Source organism: Melanotaenia boesemani, chromosome 8 (assembly GCF_017639745.1).
Source record: "Melanotaenia boesemani isolate fMelBoe1 chromosome 8, fMelBoe1.pri, whole genome shotgun sequence".
NCBI lineage: Eukaryota > Metazoa > Chordata > Actinopteri > Atheriniformes > Melanotaeniidae > Melanotaenia > Melanotaenia boesemani.
The window spans coordinates 25,737,287-25,759,553 of NC_055689.1; the positions used below are offsets into that span (position 1 = coordinate 25,737,287).

The 22,267-nt window shown below is 36.9% G+C and overlaps 1 protein-coding gene across 6 annotated transcripts in view; it reads right to left on the bottom strand.

Annotated features, from left to right (window-relative positions):
• Positions 1–5,287: 5,287 nt before the first annotated feature.
• LOC121644736 (microtubule cross-linking factor 1) overlaps positions 5,288–22,267 on the bottom strand; it is a 91,946-nt gene continuing 74,966 nt past the window's right edge. For 2 of the 6 annotated variants that reach the window (XM_041992900.1, XM_041992899.1), the window contains one exon: positions 15,342–16,673. In XM_041992900.1, coding sequence (XP_041848834.1) covers positions 16,470–16,673 — 204 coding nt within the window. In that variant the 3' untranslated portion in view covers positions 15,342–16,469. Of the gene's footprint in view, positions 5,476–15,341; positions 16,674–22,267 lie in introns of those variants that run through there. The other 4 variants (XM_041992902.1, XM_041992903.1, XM_041992901.1 and 1 more) reach the window with 4 other exon arrangements.

The window sequence follows — 22,267 nt, forward strand, 5'->3', positions numbered from 1 at the left end:
TATAATTAACATACACACACACTGTCTTTCCTCTAAGTTTGCATCACTAGAAAGCCACAAAGACAGTGATTCAAACACAATAGGAAGCTTCACTGTCTCAATAACTGGCTGATTTATCAATATGCTGATAAATATTGATCTGTTGATAAAATGCTAAAACATGGTTTGAATTAATTAAATACATCACCTATATTTGCTAAATAACAAACATAAAATACAACATTTCTTAGATATTTATGAAAAATTTCTTAAATGTCTTATTTTCTTATTCATTGATGTTAGGTGCACATCTCAAGGCCAACTGTGTTTCAGTGCAAACAGGCCGAACAGCAATAAATTAATTAAAATAATAAATAATAAATAATACGTTGGATTTATACTGCCCTTCATTCCCAAGATATCAAAGGGCTACAGGCTGAAGAAAGAAAATAAACATGGAAAAAAAAAACTTAATTAAAAGTAAACATTTTTTAAAGACATCTAAAAATAAAAGATGTCTAAGAGAGGGATGATGTGAGGAGGGAAAACTTCTATTCAGTCCTGGTGGAAACGGAAAGTGGAGGATGAGGGTGGCATGGCCATGTTTGAACACTCATCAGGACCCCAGCTGCGGAGTTTTGGATGTATTGGAGCCTGTGCAGGCTCCTGCTAGGGATCCCAATGAGAAGTGTGTTGCAATAGTCCAGTCTGAAGGAGATAAAGGCATGGACCAACTATTCTGCATCTGAGAGGCAGAGAATGGGGCGGAGTTTGGAAATGTTCCAGAGGTGATATAATGTGGTCTTGCAGAGGTTGTTCACATGGTATTCAAAGGTGAGCCTGGGGTCTATTTTACACCAAGATTTGGTATTTATCTAAATAATTGTTATCAAAAGTCTGATTAAGGGAAAGCAGCTACTTTCAAAATGTAAAAATGCTAAATACTTTAGTCTTTCTAAAGTCTAAGTTAGTACAGAAGGAGACAATTTATTTTAAATTAAATAAAACAAACAGAATATTTCAGACATATGTTGTCACTGAAGAGAAATAACTAATTTACCTCAGATTTAGGTAGATATTTTTTGCACAAAAACTATTTATGAGCATAAAATACTGTCATCAGTGAAATTTGTCATTTATGCAAAAACAAAAGAGGAAATAAATATGACAATAAATAAAAAAGATGTCATTAAAACCATGCAGAGTTTGAGTAAACAACTCCAATTAAAGGTGCAACGATTTGAAATAAAAAAAACAGTCTCTGGTCTTTGGTTGTTTCTGATGCATCAGTCCTGGGAAATTAACCAAGTAATACACACAGATGCACACAGAAGAGCTTATAAATGTGTTTAAAATCTATTTTATCTGAAACTGAAGCTTAATCATTCACATAGTAAAGATCATTTGATTAAAAATCGCTGAAACTGAATGTAAACTGTAGTTCTTGTGAAGAAGTGTTGGTACTTTATTCATTTTACGGGACAGTTGTTTCCTCAAGCTAGAATAAGGTTATTTTAAGTATATATCTCTAAAGCTGTAGCAAAGTTTCTCTTAATTGTATGACATGATGTGCAAATGACATTCAAAACCGCAGCAAGAATAGTTAAAATAATAAAATTATGATATTTAAAATGACAAAAAGGAGAATATTACAATTTATAGCAAAAGCATTTTTTTCGTTTTAAACATACCTGAAATAACATTTAAAAAGTGTCATGTCATGAGTGTATATCAGCTAAAAAAATTAACCCACATGATGAGACCTTTGATCACTTTAATGCTAAAAAGTATGACAATGGTTCCAGTTTAATATGAAAACCATAATAATAGGCTGAACATGCAATCCCAAAAAGATCAGCATCATTGTTTTAAAAGCAGAATAAACTTCAGTTGTTCTCTGATACTCAGAAATCAGCAACCTGTATTTTTTTTCTTGCTCTAATTTGTGTTTCCTGATCTATGAAGACTGAATTTCACAAACTGTGACTTTAAAGCAGCGAGGAGGAGCTGGCTGATGCTGAGAGTTTTCTGACAAAGTGTCAGCAGACTGTCAACCTCAAAATGAAAGTGAATTATTTATGAGTGTATGTGACACTGTGTGATGAAACCTGCTGTAGAAATAATGTTTTTGGCATAGTTTAGTGTGATTAGACTCTTTATATGATTTATAAATCATATAAGACAATAATGTTCTTGTGATATTTTGAAAGACTTTTGAATGCAAATGATCTGAGTTTGTAAATTTATATGGCTTTGATTAAAGATGCATGGACCTAAAAATTTTTATCTTTTTTTTCTTTCTTTTTTTCTTTTAAACAGTGTAACTATAAACTGATAGGAAAATGCAGATAAAATACCAAAAGTTTAAAAAATAATTTAGTCAATTTTCAAAATAGAAGTTAAGTTTCTTTATTTACTTCAACAAATGTTTAATTTTCTGTATGTATTTTTATATCTATATTCAGTTCACATTCATTCATGTTCACAATTATTTCCTCTATGTTGCTCCCTGAATTGATTTATTCCTAATCCTATAAATAAAAAAGAAGTTTAAAGGGCTTGGAATAGCAGATAAAAATAGTAAAGATATTCTGGCACTTTTTAAAAGAAAAATGCAGGATTCAGTTCTCACCTGTTGGAATAAAAGATGGAAAACCTTTATTAAAATGGCTATCTAAAACAAAAATAATGCTTATGCATTTCAAAAAGTGGACCTGGGTGACAACCACATCTGGTGGAAAAAAATCAACCTTCCTGAGGATGTAACACACTGTATTTACTTTAACTAAAACTTTTAATTTAAAAAATTAACTTAGTTCTGCATAATATTCCTATAATTTATTAACCTTCCCTTTAACCATATTTATTTCTGTTTCTTCTTGTCACACTTGTGTGTCTAATTACTTTTTCAGTATTGTTTTCTGCTGTACTTGATTATGCAAACGAGGGGGTTTCTCTCTTTTAACTTATACATAAAATACTGACTAAATCAAATTTAAGTTTAATTCTTCTTACATGTAGTAGTAATAAATAAATCTATTAATTGAGGCCTTTGTGTATTTTTTCCCTATTCACTAGGCTGATGATGATTTAAAAAAAATGCTCCAAAGTCTTCCTCTTTCATCTTGTGGTGTCACATGACTCAGAGACACGCCACCATCCAGATAGCCTGTGTTGTTTTCTACATGAAGATTTCATTACTATGCGTCTAAGTCTGTATGAAGCCACAACGATGAGATCCGTGTGAGTGTGTGTTTGGGTTTGTGCCAGTGCCATGAAAAAGACTGGGCACATCCACAGCAAATTACACAAACAAAAGGAGAATTAAAGAGGCACCAAATGAATGGCATCTTTTTGTTTTTGCTCCTCAAAAGAGGACAGATGGTCTAACTGAACGCAAAGACCGTTGAACATTTTTCATTTGAAAGTGTGTGTTAAGAAGGACACTGAGACCGTCTGACGAAAGTCAACCTTGAATGGAGCTGAAAAAAAAGCATGTTTTTATACAAAACAAAGTACTGCATACTGGTAATTATACTGGAGAGTAACTTGGAGTATTTATATGCAAGTACTACATTAAATTGAACAACTTTTACATTGTTGTCTCTTATGCTCATGTGTTAATGAACAGTTCCAGAAAAAAACAATTTCCCTTACACACATAAATCGTGTGAATGCGTTTGGGGAGAATATTTCCATGAATTTTATTACCTTGAATTTATTTATCAGGGTATAATAATCTCTGATAATCTGCCTGGTTGTTAAATTTGTAGAAATTGAACAAACAGACACTTGCTAGCACATATGGTGTGTTCCACCAATCAGAGCTATTCAGCACTCAGCCACGCCCCTCAAGAATCCCCAGGAATCTGAGAAGTCCCGCCCCTCTACCAGGTGCTTTCTTCAAAGAGAGTTTGGTGGTGAGGGAAAGGTTTTACCAGGGTAATGTCGGTTGACATACCCCAAGGTTTTTTTTTTAGAAAATTCAGGGTAAATGCAAAAAGTTCCTAGAAAAGGGACTAAAGTTATTAAAATTGGGTCAGTTAAAGTCCCAAGAGGAGAAAACCTGGGTGCCATTTTACTGGTTGTCTTGCTTACATGAAAAACAAAACTTATCACAATTAAAGTTTGTCTCTTCATAGCTGCCTTTAGGCTGTGAAATCACCATTATTTGTAGTAAAAATTTTATTTTTATTTCATCAAAATTAAGGGACACCAGTTTTACCCTTCACATGTGTTTTCTCCCATCTTGAATGTAATTATAGTCCATACTTGCCTGCATACATACACCTTATTACCACATTCTGGGGAGAAGGAAAATCTTGTTTTGGCTCTGGAGACCTTCCATACCCAGCAGTAGGTGTGGTGTGGTTCCCAACTTCTAGTCTGGGAACTACTGGACCAAGTTTACAAAGTACTTAAAACTGCTTGCACACTAATGCAAATCAAATAATTAAAAGCCACACACTTCCACTTTACTTTTAATTTCACCTCTGACAGTTTAGTAAAGTTTTAAGAGCAGACTTTTAAAAATGGCCTTATCGTTTATTTTAAACTGGCTCACTTCTGTACTTGTCGTGTTTAGCTGGTCTTAAACTTCCTGTACATATTTTCTCAGCTGGACATGTTTCTGATTGGAAACCAGCCTGAGCGACAACTGAACTGCTTCAGCTCTGGGTTCAAATGGTCATCACACTCCTCCACACAAAGGGACTGTCTGTTTAATCCCACAATGGGGTATTTCTTTTTGAGCTAAAGGCCCAAAGAACTGGACATGCAGCCTCTGTCATGCTGCTTCATCAGCTTGAACCTGCTGAAAGCTGCCATTGCAAAAACCTGCCGCTCCACTGGCAGAATGATGATGTAATGATGTGAGAAGCAGGGAGGGGCCTCCAAGTAGCAGAACTCTCAATATGAATCACTTTGGGGCCCATTTTAGCCTGCAAGGAGCATTAGGCTTTTTGCATCGTTGGCATGACAACCTCTATGCTTGATCCAGCCAGTCCCATTGTGTCACTCAGTTTCTGTTTGAAGACTTTGTGCACAGATACAGGCATGTGCAATTTAGAGTCCAATTTTGACAGCCGTGAAGGCCTCAGAAAGGTTAATGCTGTCTACAAAACACATTTAGAATGAAAGCTATTAAGTCTAATTAAGTTAAATATGTAGTAATTTATCTTTTAACTGTATGAACAGCAGACTCACAATTTCATGTGTTACGTCCCCGTAGGTCTATGGGAACAAGGACGATAACATATAGAGTCGGACACAGGACAAAATAAAAAAGCAATTTATTTGCTAACACAATTGCACAAAATAACAAAGTGAAACGAAGGGGGAGCACACTCCTCCGGATTGGACAGCCACTCAGGACCCGGGGCGCGTGCTGGCCAATCTCGATGAGGGAAAGCAGGTTCCTTTAGAGTTCCCATGGCCAGTCGTCATGACTGGCTGCCTTCAGTCCTTATCACAGTCAGTCCCCACAGGCTGGAAAGCCTGCAGCCGTAACACATGAGTCCAGATATTTAGAATATTTCATTCAAAACAAAAGGTTTTATTCAGGTGTTAAAAATGCATTAAGAGTAAATTAAAAAAATGTTATTCGAAGTTTGCTGCTCGGATAAAAGATCAAAACTTATTTGCAGGAATTTACTTGTTTCTCAGTGTTTTAAACCTATTTTAAAACCTCAGTAATTTAATCAGTTGTGCCATTTGAGTGCAAAAAAGCTCATTCCTGACCTTTAAAACAACAGCCTGACAAAAAGAAAAAAAAAACACTGTTAAGTCATTATAATAATTTTCAAATTGTCTAAAATCACACCAAAGGGCCATTTCAAGGCAGCTTGCATGAAGAAAACTAGTGCTCCCATGACAACTGTACAAACTCCTGCATCCCAAATTCCACTCTTCAGTTTGCACAGAGCCAGAAAACAAATGTTTGTGTCTGAATTTATTCTGCTGCCAAAATCTGCTCAATCATCAAAAAAGTCTAGTGAGAAGCTGTTTGAAGCAGCCAAACATGCCCAGCTCATGGTAATACCTTCAAGCCTGACTGAGGAGCTGTTGTGGTGTAAAGGTGCAATGTGTAACAAAATCAAAGGCCAGTGACAGAAAAATATAATCCATAATTAAAAACTGTATGTCTATTAGTGTCTAATCTCTTTACTAAAATAACTGTTTTGTTTTTATACTTTTATAATGAGCTATTTATATCTATATCCAAAACATCTGTATATCCCTTTGTGACCTCAGATTGGTGTAACACTGGCTGTTTTCCAGTTCTGCCCATTTCTCCTAAATGCTCAGACTTTTAACAACTGTCAGCTGCGTCCTCAGACATCAGCTGCAAAACTCCACAAAACAAGACAGAAGAGGAAACGAGAGGGCTCATCTCATCTGTTTAGTCAAACGTTCAGAGATTTGGGAACACAAGGGGAAACAGTCTGACAGAGACAACCAGACAACCGCCGCTGCATTATTCATCTGAGACAGAGAGGAAAACATGGAGCTTTTTATCTTTTTTTCGGTAGCAGTCAAATGTCAGAGCAAATATTTAATAGAGGACTCATTTAGAGAGGTGGCTCAATAGACGTGCACATTTTAACTCAACAGATTTCAAAAAGTCAGTGGGCTGTGTGTCACCGCTGCTTCTGCTGGAGAGGAAATCAAATGGATTATTTGAAATGAGATTTTATTTGCAACAAGCATGCAGCAGTGTTGATTTATTCATGTTTAAAGTTTTTGGATTTTAGATTTTTCGCTCCACATGATCAAAATACTACAAGTAGAATGCAATGACCCATGATAACAGTTTTTTATGATTTTATTTATACTTTAAACTGCAACTTTTAATGATAGGTTACTGGTGTGACTGAAGGCCCATTTATGCTTGACACAGAAGACTGATACGCAGATGGATGGACACTTTCGTCCTTCTCTTACGTCATTTACACACACAATTTGGTCTGTTTTTGGGGAACTTGAGGATCCATCACTTGATGCAGCAAACAGAGCGATACCACTGGAAACCGCAGGGGCAGCGTTGAGCAGTACAGTTAACATGCGACCAAGCGGCAACCTCAGCCAGTAAAATGTGAAGCCTATGCAGAAGTGCAAAAAAACTGCAGTTCACCCCTCATCCGCTAAGGGCTTGCTCCAAAACAGAGCAATTCCCCATGTTAAAAAGACCAACTTCACAGTAGAAATAAACGTTTAAAACCTGTAACAACAAACCATTTTAGGATTAATAGGTCAAGTTTACCTTCATGACAACTGTGAAGAGGGTGAATTTTTTTCTAACTAATCTGTTTGGATGCTATTTAATCTTAAAATTCGGCATAATTAGAGGTGTCCTTTTGATTGACAGATATCCAATATCTGAGGCGAGAAGGGAGAGTGCAGCACAACCGTGGTTTTTAGCCGGCTAACAGCGCGCTTTAGCCTGCCTACCTCCGTTAGCTGGTTAGCTACCATTAGCTCCAGGTTAGCTCTTAGCTACAGGCAGCTCAGAGTTTGATGGGTGTCAATCATCCACCTCCACCTTCACGGTCTCCTTCTCAGCGCCACCACTGTGCCCAATTTTGGATTTTCTGGGAATGACGGCACATGTGATGCTGTCAAGATGGCAACGGTGGGAACCGCCCAGTGAGCTTCAGTTCAGCTCTTCAGAAACCTACGGGTTACGTCATGGAGGCTCTGTCCATACAGTCTATGCATGCGATCTGCAAAAATAACAAACCAGAGAAGAAGAGGACTGTAGAGATGGTGGGAGCTTTTGAAGAAAGGCTATGTGAGTGTGTTAGGTGGTTGCAAACAACTTAAGAGCGGTGCATTACCACTACCAACCAAAGCCTGAAACTGAGGACAGAATGCGGGAGTGAACTCTGAACTCAGCATTGACCATTAGTGGATGAACTGACTTAACAACTATGGCAATGTAAAAAATGAATTGAAGAACAAGGGAAGGGAAATTTGGCCTTGATGACTATTTTTCTTATCAGATATTTGAGACTGTAACAGGTACCTTTTTAAAGTGCTATGTCATGTCAGAGAATAGTAAATTTTAACCTAATTTTAAACATTACAATGATTACAAAGTATAACATGATATCAGAAGGAGTTGAAGGCAATAAAATGGAATTCTCCTTCAGAGTATACATTCATATATCCTTTACGTAACAAGGAAACACTGTAGAAAGAAAAGACTTGAACCAACTTAAATTGTTTCAGTCAGTAAAAAGTCATTATTTTTTCCAAGTGCAGTTAAGTACAACTTGACAGATTTAAATCAGACTTACTGAAATCATATAATTTCAATAAATTTATAAGATTTATAAAATTTATAAAAATGTATAAGTTGTTTTAAATGAAATATTTGAATAGTCTAAAAGTAACTTCCCATTATAATCGATAATATGGCACGGCAAAAAAATATTTCAAATGTACACTTTTACACTACATTTTAGCTTCATAAATACAAGAATTTAACAGGAGTGAGAAATATTGGAATTTATAGCCTTAACGTCAGTGAACCATTTTAATTCTACTTCAAGATGACACTGCTGGATGGTGGTGGTTTTCTCCTCCTGCACTGTCCTTCACACTCATGGTACCAACTTTAACATTCAAACAGAAAAAAAAACATCCAACAACATGGTCAAAATGTAAAAAAAACTGAGTTGAAATAATTTAACTTAACTTGGATGAACTCTATTTAATCGCTTGCAGTTAATTTAAGTTGGTTCTTTCAATTTTCCTTGATTTTAAATTAAAATTTAAAATTTAAATTAAATTCAACAAATTAAACTAATATTTAAAAGTATATTTAGAGAGAAGGTCTTTTTTCCATAACATTTAAATGAGAAGCCTAACAGGAGCACACAGGCATTCAGTTTTTAAAATCTAGTTCTTATCTGGTCTTACATGTAGAAAAAGAAAAAGTAAAAGAAAAAAAACTACCTGAGATGAGGACAAAAATCATGGTGTCACACTGTGCACCAAGTGAAAAAGTCAGAAACTGAGGCAATGTGTGAAAAACTAAGCACAACCCATGATTCAGTAACTTCCAGAAACACTTTTATCAGCAATAACTTGAAGTAAATTTTCTGTATGACATTATCAGCCTCATACATCACTCAGTGTCTAGTCTTTTTTGTTGTCTCAATTTATTCCAGTTTGAAGTCATTTGTTTGTGCAGAGCTCTCAAGAGTTCATTTTTAGTATTTCAGTCAGGCTGAGGTCTGAACTTTAGTTCCGAACCAACACCTTCATTTTCTTTTTCAGCTTTTCTGTTGTGGATTTGCTCCTGTGTTTAAGTTGATTGTCCTGTTTCATGATCCAGACTTTGTGAGACAGATGGTCTCGCATTTGACTCTAGAATATTTTGGCCCATGACTTCTGGTTGGTGTTGGCCCAAATCATCATCTCTCCACTGCTGTGCTTGGCAGCTGGTATGAGTTTTTTTTTATTATTTATTTATTTTTTAACCAAACATAAAGCTGTGTAAAATGGCCAAAAATCTCCATTTTGGTCTTGTTAGACACTTGGAAACGTAAACATTTACCATGTTTAAAATGGCCTCATAACTACAACTACAAACAAACTTCTGTTTTTATAGAGCTGCTTACATCTGATAATCATGTGGACTGGACAAACAGCACCCGGCTGCTGCTTGACCTCTTTATAAAAGCTCTGACATTGTACTAAGTTGACATGGTGTAGCATGTTTTCATTCATCTGAGGATGTTCTTATTGGGATTTGACTTGTTAAAACCATAAAAGTGAAAAGTAAGTGTATGGAAAGTAGAAGGCTTCCATGTTGGCTCAACCTAATCATATATTCCCAAATATCCTAACAACAAAATGGTGCACCCCTCTTAAAATCTTGTATGGCCACGCTGCAATATAAATAAATACTTTTTAAATATAGCACCAGAATGCTAAGCAACTTAAAGAAACCAATCTGATGTTAAAACAGATTACTTAGCAAGTTTACTAAAACAGAATGATACTGGCCTCATTACCAGCCCCAGACCAACACCTGGCATGTCCCCATTCTCCCCAGTCAGAGACAATCTCCAACCACCAGGTGACACTGGTTACGTGTACATTATGTTTCATATGCAAAAAAAAGTTCAATTTAAGGGCGGTTTGTGTATTTCCGTGCATTTCTGTGTAAAGACTGCAACTATACCACATATGTGGGAACTTTTAAGACACAAACACTAAAACTGAATGCAAAATTAGCAACATATTTCCTAACATTTACGACAAAATAATACAATGCAGTTAAAGCAGCTTAAACTGGTGAATATGGATGCTTGTGTTGTCTGTAGCTCTCTCAGCCAAAGCACATTAGTGGCTCCGAACAGAGTGTGTGGAAAATCTTTTCCTGGAAATCTGCTCTGCCACACAGGAAGACGTGAGTCTAATTAGACTGAAATCAACCAATTAATCGAACGTAATTTGTGTAACAGATTTCACACAGACTCTTCAAGCAGCTCAGTAAGTGGCTCGGAGCAGTGCTGAAAGGAAGCAGCTGATGAGGGAATTGACAGCAGGTGTGTGAGGAGGAGTGAGGCACTGCTTAAAAATGATTTGCGCTACAGAAGAAAGGAGCAGCAGAGGTCCTGTTTTTAATAAAATGTTATCAGATTTATCTTTCAGCTGCATGTAGTGAACAGTAATAAATGCTGTAGTAGTTTTCCTCTATGACAAGATATAGGATAAAATGCAATAAATAAATAAATATATTATGTAAATGTGGCAATAATGGTGTGTTCACACTTATAATTGGATTTTCTGGTCTGGATCAAAGCAGAAGTTTAGCCTTGGTTTGCTTTGCAGTTTTATTATTGAACCCAACAACTGTGTGATAAAAGACACCAGCCCACAACCACTTGGAAAATTTCTATGATGTATATTTTTTTAGAATAAATGTACAAACTTCTAAAGCAATGCTGTGTTTTTAAATAAATTTAAATTTTGGGTTTGACTGTCCTTTAAAATGAATGAATTCCTGTGTTGCACTCACAAATTAAGTTATTCTGCAAGGAACAGTGGCTCCAGCTCCACAAAGCTCCTATTCTCAAACACAGTTACTACAACTAAGTACAAGATAAGCTTGACAAAAAATAATAAAGTAATCAACAGTATTTTTTTTTTTTTTTTTGGCTTAAGCTGCATTCATATTTGAAATGAACCATGTCTGATTTCAGCCTTGAAGCTAAGGGTTGGTGATTACCGAAGTTCATCAGGTGTTAAAGCAGTGAAACATCTAAAACCTGCAGGACAGTGGCCCTCGAGGACCAGAGTTTAAGATCCCCACTCTAAATGGATGTAAAATCTCTCTTAGTGATCAACATTAATGATAAGCTTCACTTGTTCTCAAATAATACTAAACATGACTAATGTATGTGAAACAATCATGCAGACATGTGAATCAGTTTTTCCCATCATATCCAGAGGTTGTGCAATTTTCATCCCAGAGAAACCACAGTCTGACTCCAGAAACAACAGCAGCACTGATCTCCTGAGATTTTTCCCAGTGAGCATCTTTCTGTTGAAAACATTTATTTCATCATAGATGGTCACAAATAGTTTAAAGATAAAAATGTTTTTCATTAATTATTTAAAGACGATAAGTTAACATTTATATTTGTTGAAAGTAAAATATCTTCAGTTAGAAACTTAAAACTGTGTGGAGAATGTTTGGTCATGAAGCACAGCACCAAGTTTGGTGAAACCCAATCGAAGCACACCAGCTCACAGATCTCATACCAACTGTGAAGCATGGGAGTGGAGGGATGATGGTTTGGGCTTGTTCTATAGCTGCAAGACCTGTGTTGACAATGTGCTTCTCTGTTTTTCCATACCAAACTATTATTGAGTCAAATGTAAAAAATCTGTTCAAAAAGTAAAGCTTGGATAAAACTGGGCGATGCAAGAGGATCCCAAACACAGCAGCACATCTACAACAGAAAGGCTGAAAAAAAAGAATCAAGATGTGGTCCAGACAAAGTCCAGGTTTCAGCTTGATTGAAATGCTGGGGGACCTTAAGAGAGGTGTGAGTAAATAAATGACAAAAAACAACATTGTAAAGAAGAGTTGATGAAATTCCTTCACTGAGAAAGGCTGATAAGAAATTACAGAAAAACATTCCCTTAAGTCACTGCTGCTAAAGACGGCCTTACAATCCGCTGAGTCATCTAAGTGTTTTTAACTATTTAGTTTGTTTTTACACACTAAATAATGAATTAATTATCAATTTACCAAAGTTTCACACTTGTTAAAAAAACAGATCTTATTCTTCTGTATTTTGTCCTGATAAACAAAACTTTAGAACAGAAAGAGGGAGCACTTTTTTGTCATATGGTTATATTCTTGTACACTACCGAAACCCAGATATGCACACCTATGCCCCTTTCTTCAACAATGCACATTACATTTGCTGCACCAGAGCTACAAATTCAGGTCCTATTCTGGTCTCTGGGCACACTCCATGGTACTCATGTCAGTCCCCCCCACACACCATCCCACTGCTGCCAATACTCAGACCTACAGCAGAAAACAGACTTTAAATAAACTTGTGCTATAAAACTGCTTCACTGAAGGCTTCAACCCAAAAGCAGTTTTTAAAAATTTCCTGTAACGTTTCTGTGTATTTAAGAAATAATGTAAATCTTTCTAAATGCTACAGGTGAGTATTTCAGTACGTCAGGGCTGCATTTGGTTGTGACACACCCGTCACTGCTGCCCCGGACATCAGACATTAAAGCAGTGGACTTTGTACGTGTGAACAGGGACTTGAGGGTTGGTGTAAATTATTCAGCAGTGGTGGGTTCCTCTCAGGGCAGATGCAAGTAAAAGCAGGCCATCTTCTTCTTCTTTCCTCTGCCGACCCACTCAGTGCCATCAACAGCTCCCTGCGTGCAGCCCAGCTGCATTAATTATTCATCTTCATAACTCTGTGAAAGGTATAAGGAGGCCTTCAGACGCCTGATTCAACCTCTTTATCACTCTCTCTTTCCATCTTCAGAGTCACCATAACACTTAAATTTACAGATTTAATTTCCGTGCCACTGTTATTGATTAAACTTGAAAATGAAACGTTTGGCTTTTGCTGAGCCAACAGACACAACAGGAACACAAAGTAGCTTAGATCAGTATTTTGTTAAAGGGTTAGTTCAACTACTTCTCTAAAGGTGGCAGGGGATCAAACGTTTGATCTTCCAGCAGAGAAAAACTACTTTACTAGCAAAGTTTGAAACAGTTTTGTAGGTTGACTGTTGAAGATCAGTTTGTCTTGTATGTTGTTACACCTCTACAGAATTTAGGGTGTAAACATGTATCACACTCTCCTCTCAAGGCTGTTTTAGAGTTGTTGAGATATTCTGGTTGAGGATAATCATGACACTTAACCTTTTAAAAACTGAACTTCCCTAATTAGATGATGTTGAGATGATACCAAATTGTGATTAAATGGCCATTTTGGAGGCCTCACCTGAAGCGCCTGCACTAAAACCTCTAATTTGGTTCTGCTTCACTTTATCAGCGATGATCTTTGCAGAGGTAATGTTCACATACTGCATTATGATCTGATAGAGGTTTAAAGCTACAGTTGCATCATTACAAAGAGATATTACTTTATTTTTGTTTTTAGGCAATCCTGATTCTTTTTAAATTTGTGCTATGTGCCATCTTCATTTATTCTTCACCAGAAACCCATATATTTTTGCATCTTAATGAATCTTACAAGTCTTCCCTTTACTATTACTTCAGAAGTATTTAAATATATCTTGTGGTTTAAGAGATTTACTCATTTAATTATGGGAATGCAATTTTTGAGTGGACGCCTAAAACCAATAGATAAGGGGCTCAAACAGTGAGAATCAAATTTCAATATTTTGTTGATAATATTGTGAGTTAATCTCAGAAATAACCTAAAGAAATATAGTATTCTGATAAAGAACTCATTTTAAAAAAAGGTTTTCTGTTGGTATTGTGATAATATAATTTTTGTTAACGCTTTTAGCAATGCTCTCTATGTGGTTGAAATCTCACACGGGGACAGCTCCAGTCTGGTTAATTGCAAACATTAAATGTTGCAGGACATTTAGGTTTTTATCATCGTATGTTACCTGTAATTAGATGGTGTTACGTCCCCAGACCGTTACTCCTGGAGCCGTATATGCAGAGTCTGCTGTAAAGGAGCGACGTGAGGATTGGCTGCATAACCAGCTTTGGACGTCCCCCCCTCCTCCTCCACTGTGATTGGTCGTCCTTGCTGCCCCTCTCCATATGGCCGGGCCAACCAGAAGAACCCCAGGCCTTTAAAAGGACGGGAATACAGTCATTTGGGGCAGCTGTGTATGTAGACGCACAGTTTGCCAGTCTGGGATTGTTGCTGTGAGACAGATTGTGTTTAACCCTTGTGGTTTGGTATTAGACCTGTCCTTGGACTGGTTGGTTATTGTGAAGAGATGCTCTCATTTAGATACTTTCTCTGTTTTGGTATTTTGGTTTGGACGTTTTGTTTGAGCTAAGATTTGTATCTCATTTATTTTGTTGTTGTATATTGTCACGTGAAAAAGGACACCTTTGTTTGATTTTCCTTTTCTTTCCAGACATGGTATAATCTCCTATAGTGGACACCTTTTGTTAGTTTTGGTTGAGTGTGGCCCGTTGAGTTACAGACCCTATTACCCCTAGAACCCCAGGGTTCGTAACAGATGGTGAGAGAGAACAACGTCTCAATTCCTCTGTATGTTTTGACATATGGTGAATTGACAATAAAAGCCTTTCACTCTTTTGCAGATGGAGCATGTTTTCATCATAAATATTTATTTGTAGATGTAAAACATGGGGGTTTGTCAAGCAGAAATGAATAAATGCATGGGATACAAGTATGCTGAAAAGATTTTTGTACATGAGGCAACCTGGGGGTCAAGTGTTTAGCCCTGGTTTGACTCCCAGCTGGCTGCTTGTCATTGCTCGGCTCTTTCTGGTCTCATTAAACTGTGCCATCACATAAAGGCAAAATTCTGAATAATTTCTTTACATGCACATACCTTTTTAGATAAATTAGTCTTGCATAATAGTGCTCTTTCTTGCATGTTAAGCTGGAAACATGAGTAAGGTGGCACATGTATGACTATGATGAAAGAGGACAAAATCTTCTTATTTACTTTCTCTCTATCTGTGCCCCCGACCCACTGTTATCCTGTGGTCTGCACTGTAATCCACCAACACACATGATTCAGGATCATTATCTGGCAAGAACGCAAACTCAGGTCTAATGAACGACTACGAGCTGTATCCGACCTTCATTGTGGATATAAAACATGAAACACAGGAGGAGGTCTTGTAAATACACATTCATGTTTATTACCTTTTAATATTTAGACTATAGATCGTTAGACTTTTTGACAGACTTTTCGTTTAAAACATTCATAACTTTATTTCCACAATCCCCCTTTTTTTCTGTCAAAAGAAAAATGCTATTCATATCCAATAGTAACAAAGACCGGTAGGTACAATAATTCACTTAAAAACTGTTCTTATTTTAGTCAATGCAAATCATGTAACAACAAAAACAACAGCTCGAGAGTTCCCTTTATGATGAGTTTGGTTTTCCCCCACGGCTGAGCTGAGCAACCACATATGACTAGAACTCGTACGTACATGCACTAAAGTGCTAGTGTTCAAAAGGCATGCAAATATTTGACCGATATTCGTACAACTGCCTTCCAAATATGCATAATTTTCTTCGGGTTGTTGCCACCAACCTTCTACATGTCGACAAATAAAAACATTCATCCCAACATAGAAATAATTAAGGACAATAGCATCAGAAATGACATCATGTATCTCCACTTCAGACCAGATGAAGCAGATTTTTTTTTTTTTTTTTAATCTTTTTCATTTGTTTTTGTAGTTATTTCACTTCTTGTTACTAAACAGAAAAGTGAAGCATCAGAAATTGGCAAAAAAAAAATCAAAAACCAAACCAATAATAATAAAGGGTGCCCTGATTTGAAGAAAAAAAAGAAGAAAAATGTAAACGATGAGGGGAAAAAAAAGTGTAAACTTCATATAAGTGCAACAGCTGACCTAGTTTAACCTGAAAAAGGTTCAGAATTGTGGCTAATATATATATATATATATAAATATATGTGTGTGTATTAAATACATATACACATATATATGTGGGGTGGGGGGTTAAATAAAATGTACAGGCACCTCTTATGAAAATGGAATTTTATTATGTCTCGATGTCAATGACTTTACAGTACATTCCAGGTTCCTCCAAAAAGAAGTTCTGGTTCCTTGATAGTCAGCTGGTGCTACTTAGTAGATCTCATCCCTCCCCCCTTTCAGGCTCCATCCTTTGGGAGTCTCTAGTTCTGGGAAAGGGGGGGAGGGGGGTTTCTGAGGTACTGGGTCGTTTTAGGCTGAAATGGAGGAGGGTAAAAGGAGGTAGGGGATAACCTCACGCCGGTTCCTCGCCTTCCAGGATGGGCTTCCGGTGTCCTGGTGGCGGGAAGGTGAACCTCCTCTTTGTGCCCTCGCTCCACTTAGGGGAGGAGGAAGGGGAGCGAGCGGCCCAGCGAGATGGGGGTCGGCGGTTGGCCGGGCGGGCCGGTCGCAGGAAGCAGGAGTCCAGGGGTGGAGCCACCGGAGAGCGAGGCAGATCCTGCCAAGGACAAGGAGCTTTTTAATGAGAGAAGAGAGCAGCGAGGCTTCTGCAGCTGCTCTCCGCTGAAGAAAACAGGAAGTAAAGAGATTCTTCATACTGAGAGAACAGCAAACGGGGGGCAGATGTGCCCAAAAAACAATGTCAATAAAGTAATGAATGTCAAACATGTAACCCAGAATATCTAAAATTGTTTTTCATCAGAATATTTTAATAGAATCTCAGATGTAAAAAAACAAAACATGAAATTATTTATACACTAACTGTCCGTCAGAGACTTTATGATGTCTTGACTAACGTTTGGTTGCAGGAGCTTTGAAACAGCTTCTTTCCTGTAGCCATCAAGAATCTTCTTGGACCTTTCTGCCGGTAGTTTTTCCACATTTTTCCACTGCTTTGTGGAAAAGCTGATTACAGTTTGCAGGTGAAATTTCTGCAAACATGGAGGCTACAAGGTTTTAATGAGATTTAAGACAGAGCTCATTCCTTGTTGTTTTTAAATGGTCAATTTTGGTGTTCTGCTCTTTTTTTTTTTTTGCTTACAGCTGCATTTTTTAATCATGATAACACATTTTTCTCTAAAACACTTCAGTAAATTGTGGATTTACTTCCTTTTATACTGTTATAACATCCCCTGCCAGCAGCAGCAACGTGGTCCCACAGCATGATACAACCTCCACCATGCTTTCCTGTGGGTGCATTTTTCTTTACACCATGGGCTTCATTTAATCATCTATGAACAAACCAATGCACCACATTCTCAGACAGCTTTGCTTTGATTCCATCGGTCAATAAATGTCGATCCAAGAAAGATTTGATCTTCTTCATGGTCGGATTATGCAGTGCAGACTGAAACCTCCAATCCAAATTGTGCAACACCAGCTTTGATGCTCCTGCAGCCTTTGGGATTGTTTGTGTGTTTCTCTCTTTTTTTTTTTTTTTTTTTTTTTTTTTTAGAAGAACAAATCAGCCTGTTAATGCAAGGAGACAATCTAACCTGGTTATTTCAGGTCATGTAAACCCTGACAGGCATAGCTGAGTCTTGTTTTCAGAAAACTGCTTTTATTTAACTTAAAACTTTCTTAATATATAAAATTGGCTAATTTGCATTTGTTTTTCAAAATAATTTAAATTCTATACTTGCACTGCAAATATGCCAATACTTATGAGCAAGTATTTTCTGAAATATAATCTTTTTTAACATCTTTTCTTTCTATAAACATGATTTTAATTTGTGAGGTGCTAATTTTTGGGGGGTACTTAGGTAATGTAATCAAGAGTGTGAGGCCTTGTCCTTGTCAAAAGATTAGAAACAGATATTTTACCAATACTTCATATTAAGGCATGATAAAAATTGCAACAGCTGTGATGCAGCAGTATGTTGTTGAATGGAAACTGAGTAAATACATAAACTCAATGCCTGCTATCAGGTTTCTGCAGCAGAAAAGTGACAAGCACCTATGAAACCTGCTAAGTGCTCAAACATGCTAGAAAAAAGAAAATTACTAGTGATTATCACATTTATGTGTGGCAGCCTTCACCCAGGACCTAACTATCATCATGTTTCAAGAGACACATGCTTTAAACAATGAGCACTGAGGCAGAAAGCGGAGCTCAACTTGAAATCAGATGAGGAGGCACTTTGACAACCGACCAAAAGCATGAACGAAAATTGATCAATATTCAGAGGATTTGTTAAAAAGCAGAGGAAGATGAAGGGTTCAGGCCAGCAAAAAGGTTGACTGAGAAAACTGTGGCGCCCACTCTCAGTCTCAAAATTCAGAACTTTATCTTTTTTGACACAGAGAACATAAATATATTCATCTAAGGATTCATCTGCACACAGACTTTCCTTTACAGAAACACTGAGTTCTTTTAGTGACATGCACTTACTTAGAAATGTTGATGTGAAAAATAGTGATCTGGTCAGTTCTACAAATTTATTGATATAATCAGTGTTAATTTCTGCTTAATGTGGCAGGTTGTAAATTATAACTCAAATATTTTTTATTAATTGAGCCCAGTGAAGGTAATGGTAGCATTAAGCTGCTAATTGTGTCAAATACAGACGGCAGGTACCTGACGAGATCCCCTTCATTTAATTTACTGCAGGTTATTTCTTATCAGTGTTGATATATTCTACTTGGTGCTTAAGTGCCTGGAAAATGGAAAACCTAGAAACCTAAAGGCAATTTGTAAAGTAATTACATCCTAATTTAATGTTACAATAGTAATACGCAGTGCATTTTTCAACATCTTTAGCTCTACAATGACTAAAAATACTCCTAAAGATAGGAAATTATTCAGCTAAATCGAGTTTTCCTCTCATTCTAATGTTAAAAGATGGCAGATGTCGGATGAAGGTCATATTTTTATTCAGAAGTGTTAAAAAAAAAAAAAAAAAAAATCAGGAAAAGAGGAGAAAAGGAGAAGAGCCCCGTCTCCAAGTGATGTCAGGGTATGAGCGAGTGATAGATCATGCCACTGGCCCAATTTGTAAATGGTTTGTCTCCAGACGTTACATTGCAGCTAAAGGATGGGGAACATCAGAAAAGCAAAGCAACAATCTAGTTCTTCTAAAAATACACAGCAGTCAGGCTGCTGCAGTGGGGGATGGATGAACTAGAGGACAAATAACTCAGGCTGAAGGACAAACAGTGAGAGATGTGTTACACAACCTGCAGGAAGTCCTCTTTGACCGGTACAAAAATAAGTCACAAAGATGATGTGGTCGAGCAATGTCTCCAACAGTAAATCAGCTTTTAAAAAATAAAAGCGGATCGTACACAGCAGAAATACAGGCGGTTCATTTAATGGGTGTTATGTGGGTTATTACAAGATTTCCTTTGTGGTGCTACTACATCCAGTCATATAATACCACAGGTCATGCACCATTAATGTCTATAGGAAGTCAGTCTAAACAAAGTGGGTTTGGAAAAAGCAAAGTGAACCACTTTTGTGTACTTTGGCCTTAAAGGAAAAATCCACTTTCAGACACTTTGACATTGTAAAATTTAGGTAGCAACACCATTTTAACCCCCATGAATAATAAAACAAATGTAAGAAATGAAAACATCAAAAACCATTTTGGATGGTTAAATGTTAACTGTTTACTGTCACATTTTTCTGTCTCTGAGAAAAAGGCTGTTAAAGCTATTCGCTACCGACGTCATCCTGTCTGAAAATTTGTGATATTTATGCCTTCACCCTCTCTAAAGTCCTTTTGCCAGAGCCTGGCTTTATTAAAGTATGACTGAACCTGCTATCCTTCAAGTGAGAAGCCAAAGAAGTGGCTTGGGGTATAGTCAGATCTGAAATACTGTTACCTGGTGAATAAAACATGGCCGAGAGTTTCATTCACCTGGTAATAAAACACTCAGCCTTGGTGGCCGACTTTCCAGTTTAAGAATGAGAATACATTTGCGATGAGTAAACTTTGGTTTGGGTATAACCTTTACCTAGCAGGTGATTATTTATCTATTACTCTGTTGGAAGAAGAATGATGTCAAGGTACGAGTCATTTTGTAGCCCTGACTGGTTGTAGTTTTGTTCAGTTGGTTCCAGAGGCATTTTGGTGTGGATGTAACCACAGCAACTGCAGTTATGCTGCCATTAGTGAGGGCCAACAATGACTGGAGGGATTAAAGAATCAGTTTTGTTTTATTTGTACTGAATCGAACTTAGTTTAGTTTTAGTTGGGAATTTCTAGAATAGGACCAATTGTATAGTTTTGTATTTGTGTTTTACTGTTTTAAATTTCTACTGCAAGGGACATTTGAGAGGTTTGATTAAAAACAAAATCACGTTATCAATCAGGTCTCCAACAAGGAGAAAAATAATTTATATGGTGGAATAAAAGCTTTTATGTTAGTTTAGGTTTTATGTTTTTCTTCTAGCTTCATTTCATATTAACGGAGTAATTCCCACACCTATAGCAGTCAATAGTTTATAGCACTTAAAGAGCAATTCTTAGGATATACTTTAGGATAAACTGTAACATGAATCTGAAGGTGGAGTTTTCCTTTAAGCATGCAAAACGTATAAGAACATTGAATCAATTTCCACAAGAACTCTCTAACAACCAAGAGAGGTGAGAATGCACAGCAAGTGATGAGCGTTAGAAGTCATCTTTATCTGTTAAACTTAGGAGGACTTGTTAGAGTCAGAGATTATGGAAGGGGACACTGTAAGAAGAAGAAAGAAAGCACTGAATACAAATAAGTAAAGCATATATTTGTATCACAAGAAAACATTACAGCCCATCCAGTTGCAGACATGGTGACATAAAGAGGTGGACCTGATGGAAATGGTGTTAGAATAATTCACTTCAAACAGATAAACAACCTGTGAATGCGTCAGAGTTGATTTCTTTGTGTCATGTCCACTGGTACACAGTTTGATGCAAATATTAAAATGCAACCCAACCAGTAACCAAGACACAATCTGATGAGTCACATGAGTTGGTAGGACCATACCACTGCTTTTTGCATAATTTATCAATTCAATGAAGTCACTGCCACACCATAATAAACACAGAGAGCAGGAACTGGCTCAAAACTTTTTACTTTGCTAACACTGGGATCTTAAATTAGGGCCACTCAGTTCAGTCCTACGAGGGCTGCAGTCCTGTGGGTTTTCAATGTATCCCTGCTTCAACACACCTGACTCAAATTACACAGATTCAGAAGCCTATAACGTTCTGCACAATGACTCATTAAATTGAGTCAGTTGTGTTTGAGAAGAGATACACAAAACCTGCAGGACTGCCGCCCTCGTAGAACCAAAATGAGCAGCCCTGTCCTAAGTGCTCTTTGTCAGTTTTATGAACAGTAAATTTTACTAATGCCCTGCGATGGACTGGCAACCTGTCCAGGGTATACCTTGCCTTTGGCCTGTTAATTGCTGGGATAGGCTCCAGCTTTCCCGGGACCCTCATTGGACTAAGTGTTATGGAAAATGAATGAAATAATACTAATACTTCTACTATTTGGACTTCAGATATGTCTTGATAGAGTCTTAACAGCAACAGACTTCACACCACTGATTTCCTTTCTGATCTGATACCAAATAAAATAGCAAAATGTTGCTATGTGTAGCAGAAATAGCTACACAAAACAACTGAATGCCTTTGCATTCAGCTGTTGTTCTTGTTAATTGGCTAAACTGAACTGAATGAAAACTGGGTAAGTAAATAAGTGGCAGTGTGGTGCAACACTTATGCTTTGCCACATTTAAAAGATTATTATGGTAAGCAGAAGAAAAAGTAGTTTTTCTACCAAGTAGCATTCACACACAATTCTGATAATATAGTTACTTTTTCAACTGTTTCTATAATTAATCAATGACAGATTTACCCCAAATTACTTAAAAAATATTTTAACATGAGAATCAATCCTAGAACATAAAAATTAGAGATATTAATATTTTAGTATCTGCACACGGCTGTACATTAGCCAGTTAACGTGTAAGCTCAGCTGCGGCTAGTTAGCTAAATCCAGAGTTAGCTTGATAAAATAACTGTATGGTGGCTTGAAACAATATTGAACATTGCAAAATGATGTCCAATGACGTTTTAAAAACATTTTTGAGCTGTG